Source organism: Pteropus alecto, unplaced genomic scaffold (genome assembly GCF_000325575.1).
Source record: "Pteropus alecto unplaced genomic scaffold, ASM32557v1 scaffold90, whole genome shotgun sequence".
Lineage (NCBI taxonomy): Eukaryota > Metazoa > Chordata > Mammalia > Chiroptera > Pteropodidae > Pteropus > Pteropus alecto.
The window spans coordinates 663,789-666,953 of record NW_006429894.1 but is presented as its reverse complement, the minus strand read 5'-3'; the positions used below and the strand labels follow the sequence as shown (position 1 = coordinate 666,953).

Genomic DNA, 3,165 nt, shown 5'->3' with positions numbered 1-3,165 from the left:
CCCCCCCACCCGCCGCCCCCAAAAGCATGAACCTCATCGAAGTGTCCCTCTCGGACTTGAAACCCCCCGAAAAGGCCGACGTGTCCGTGGAGAAGGGTGACGGGGACAGCGACAAAGAACAACTGGACGAGGACCAGAAGCTGTGCTGCGGGTTCTTCTTCAAGGTAACGCCCACTGCACGGGTCCAGGCGTCCTCGTCAGAGGGGCCGGTTTTCAGCTGACGCGCTGGCTGCTTTCGACAGGCTGCCTGCGATCCCAAACGGGCCTCGGTGTCTCCCCTGGCGGGCGCTCACACCCCTGGGGTTTCTAGAACAGCCTCCTGTCGTCGGTCACGACACGAGTTCAGATCGGCCGTTTTGTTCCTCTGCTTTGTTCTCTCGCTTTCAGAAATTAAGCCGTTCAGATCTCTTCCCAGGGCTTTTCAGTTGCCAGGGCGCAGAAAGCTGATACTTGGCGTCGTGTGTCTTGTTTTTTAAAAGTCTTTTAAAACTGACCAGAGTTTCGCAAAGTGAAACATTTAAAAGCTCATGTAGTTCGAACAGTTGTCATCGAAGTCGCTCCTTTACAAGCACTGGATGGAGGTCTAGCCCACGACGCCAGTCCTGGTATTGGTCTTTCCAGATTCCTATGGCACATTTCAAGGGATGGCGCCCCTTCCCCTGACCTGGTGCAGGTCTGTAGCCGACGAACACAGATAGTGAACAGCGTCACCTCTTCATGGCAAAGATCTTGAAATGTGTCATAGGCATTTGGAAAACAAAAACCTACTCACATTTTTAAACATTTCTCCTAATTATCATTTCTTTCGTCTTTACATTTTCCTATATTTTCCAAATCATCTACAGGGAAGTACACAGTTGTTTTTTTCCCAAACAATCAGAAACATATATGTTTGTTATTCGTGTTTTTCTTAAAGTCAAGGGCTTCACGTGGACCATCTGTGACCCTGTTCCACACGTGGCGTGTAGACGGAAGTCGGGCTCAGTAGCGGCGGTGTGTAATTTAAGGTTTTAGACGGAAACACACAGCAGTCCTGCGAGAACAAGAGGAAGGACAGGGAAGTGGTTGCAGTTGCCGGTCTCACTTTGAACCATTTAACGTTGGAAACCGGTAACTTATTTTAAAGTCGCTCTCAGGACGATTGACCTTTAGACCCTTTAGAATGTGTAGAAATTTGAATATGAGTCTCGTTTTATTTGTTAACTATGCAAAACTGCGATTTTTAATAGAATGCTGCTGTCAGCACCACAGACACAGCCTCCTGTGCAGTTCTAGAGACGCTTGTTGCCCCTGTGCCTCACAGAGAAAACAGCGGGAAACCCTTTATGCCAAACAGGCAGTGCACCTGCACCCTCATCTGCACCGTTCCCACCTGCACCCTCGTCTGCACCGTTCCCACCTGTACCCTCGTCTGCACCTGTCCCCCCGTCTGCACCGTTCCCACCTGTACCCTCGTCTGCACCGTTCCCACCTGCACCCCCGTCTGCACCGTTCCCACCTGTACCCTCGTCTGCACCGTTCCCACCTGCACCCTCGTCTGTACCGTTCCCACCTGCACCCTCGTCTGCATCCGTTTCTGTTCGTCTGCCATCTTCACTGCCCCACGCTCGTTCCTGGACTGCGTTTTCGCCTCCTAACTGGGCTCCCCGGCCCCTCATTGTGCCTTTCCAGTCTTCGTCTGCTAACTGAGATCATTCTTCCACGAGCGTAACTGCAGTTGAGACTCTCTCTGGTCAGAGAACTTGGAGTTGCCTGTTGAATGAAGTCCAAAGCCCTCGGCATCATATTCGGGGTCTTCCACGGGCCTCCGCCCCTCACCCCCCGAGCCTGTTTGTCTACCCTCTTCCCCGTAGCCTCTGTTTTGGACTGTTCTTTACACTGATTTCAAAGTCTGCCAGAGCCTCCTGCAAGGCCCCAAGCAGACGTGAGCGGTGTTCTGTGCCGTGTCCCGCCTGAACGTGCCCCTCGCGGTGCCTGCGACCCGGGGGTCTCCGCTCTACTGACTGCTGGGTCTGCACGTGGTACTAGTTCCCTCTCAGACCGTGAACTCCCGCAGACACTGCGCCGTTCTGTCCCCAGACCGCAGCCGAGTGCCCGGCACATGGCCAGGTGTCCGTAGTCTCTGACGGACGGACGTGTGGGCGTCGGGCTGGCCGTTTGCGTCTCCATCGGAGCTCGTCTCTCTGGGCTCCTGTGCAAAGCCCCCTGATGGCACCCCTTCCCATGACTTGAAGCTCGTAACCTAAGGCACCCCGTCTTCTTTCCGTCGTAATATCTGTCTGCCTGGCGCTGTGTGGCGACGGTATCAGATGCCCAGGAAATGCGCGTTGAGTTAAGCATCACGGAGAGTCCTTAAGACAAGCAGCCATGTCTGGAGCTCGAGCTTGTCCCTTCCCTGAGTTCTGGAGCATTCTGGAAGGTCCCTGAGAGGAAACCGAGGCGGGCCCAGGCGGCCGGCCGGTCGCGAACGCGCTGTCAGGCCGCAGAGCGGGGCGGCTGCTGTCGTCCGGGGCGGAACCTTCAGCGTCCTTCCGAACCCCGCGAGCGAGCCGCGGGACCCTCGCTTAGGCCGGAGGCGCGTGCGCGCCGTGACCCTGGCTGGTTTCTGGTGCTTTTTCACTCGGGTTTCTTTACTGAGCACGTATTTCAAGTACAATTTAAATGCGGTTTGGAAAATTGGGAAACTCCTCTCAGGTTATTTATTAGGGTCCAAAGAACTGTTCTTTTTCCTTTCTTTGGTGGTCCTTTGCCAGCTCCTACGTTTTGAAGACACGTCATTCAGTAAGTCTGCGCCCTTTGTTACTTGACAGAATTGTCACCGTATTTTAATCCGTTCCTTCTTCCTTGAAATTTCTGGAACGTCCGCGTGTGCTGCAGGGTTGGGATAAGGGCGACTAGATAGTGCGTGTTTCCGGCTGTGACCGCGGCTGCAGCGATCGGAGTGGGACTCTTCGTGCCTAAACGGCTCCCTCTTTCTCAACGAAATCGGTTCCTAGGACGATCAGAAAGCGGAAGACGACATGGCGGTGAAGCGGGCGGCTTTGCTGGAGAAGCGGCAGCTGAGGGAGAAGGAGGCTCAGCTCCGGAAGCAGCGGCTGGAGGCGGAGCTGGAGCACAAGAAGGAGGAGACGCGGTAACCGCGGCGGCGGGGGCGGGGGCGTGGGG

At 55.1% G+C, this 3,165-nt stretch overlaps 1 protein-coding gene across 1 annotated transcript in view; it reads left to right on the top strand.

The window, feature by feature from the left end:
- Window positions 1-3,165, top strand: part of CAMSAP2 (calmodulin regulated spectrin associated protein family member 2) — a gene marked incomplete at its 5' end in the record, with an annotated part of 45,493 nt that overhangs the window by 35,808 nt on the left and 6,520 nt on the right. The window contains 3 exon segments of the mRNA XM_015587352.2: window positions 5-13; window positions 15-164; window positions 2,997-3,133. Coding sequence (XP_015442838.1) covers window positions 5-13; window positions 15-164; window positions 2,997-3,133 — 296 coding nt within the window.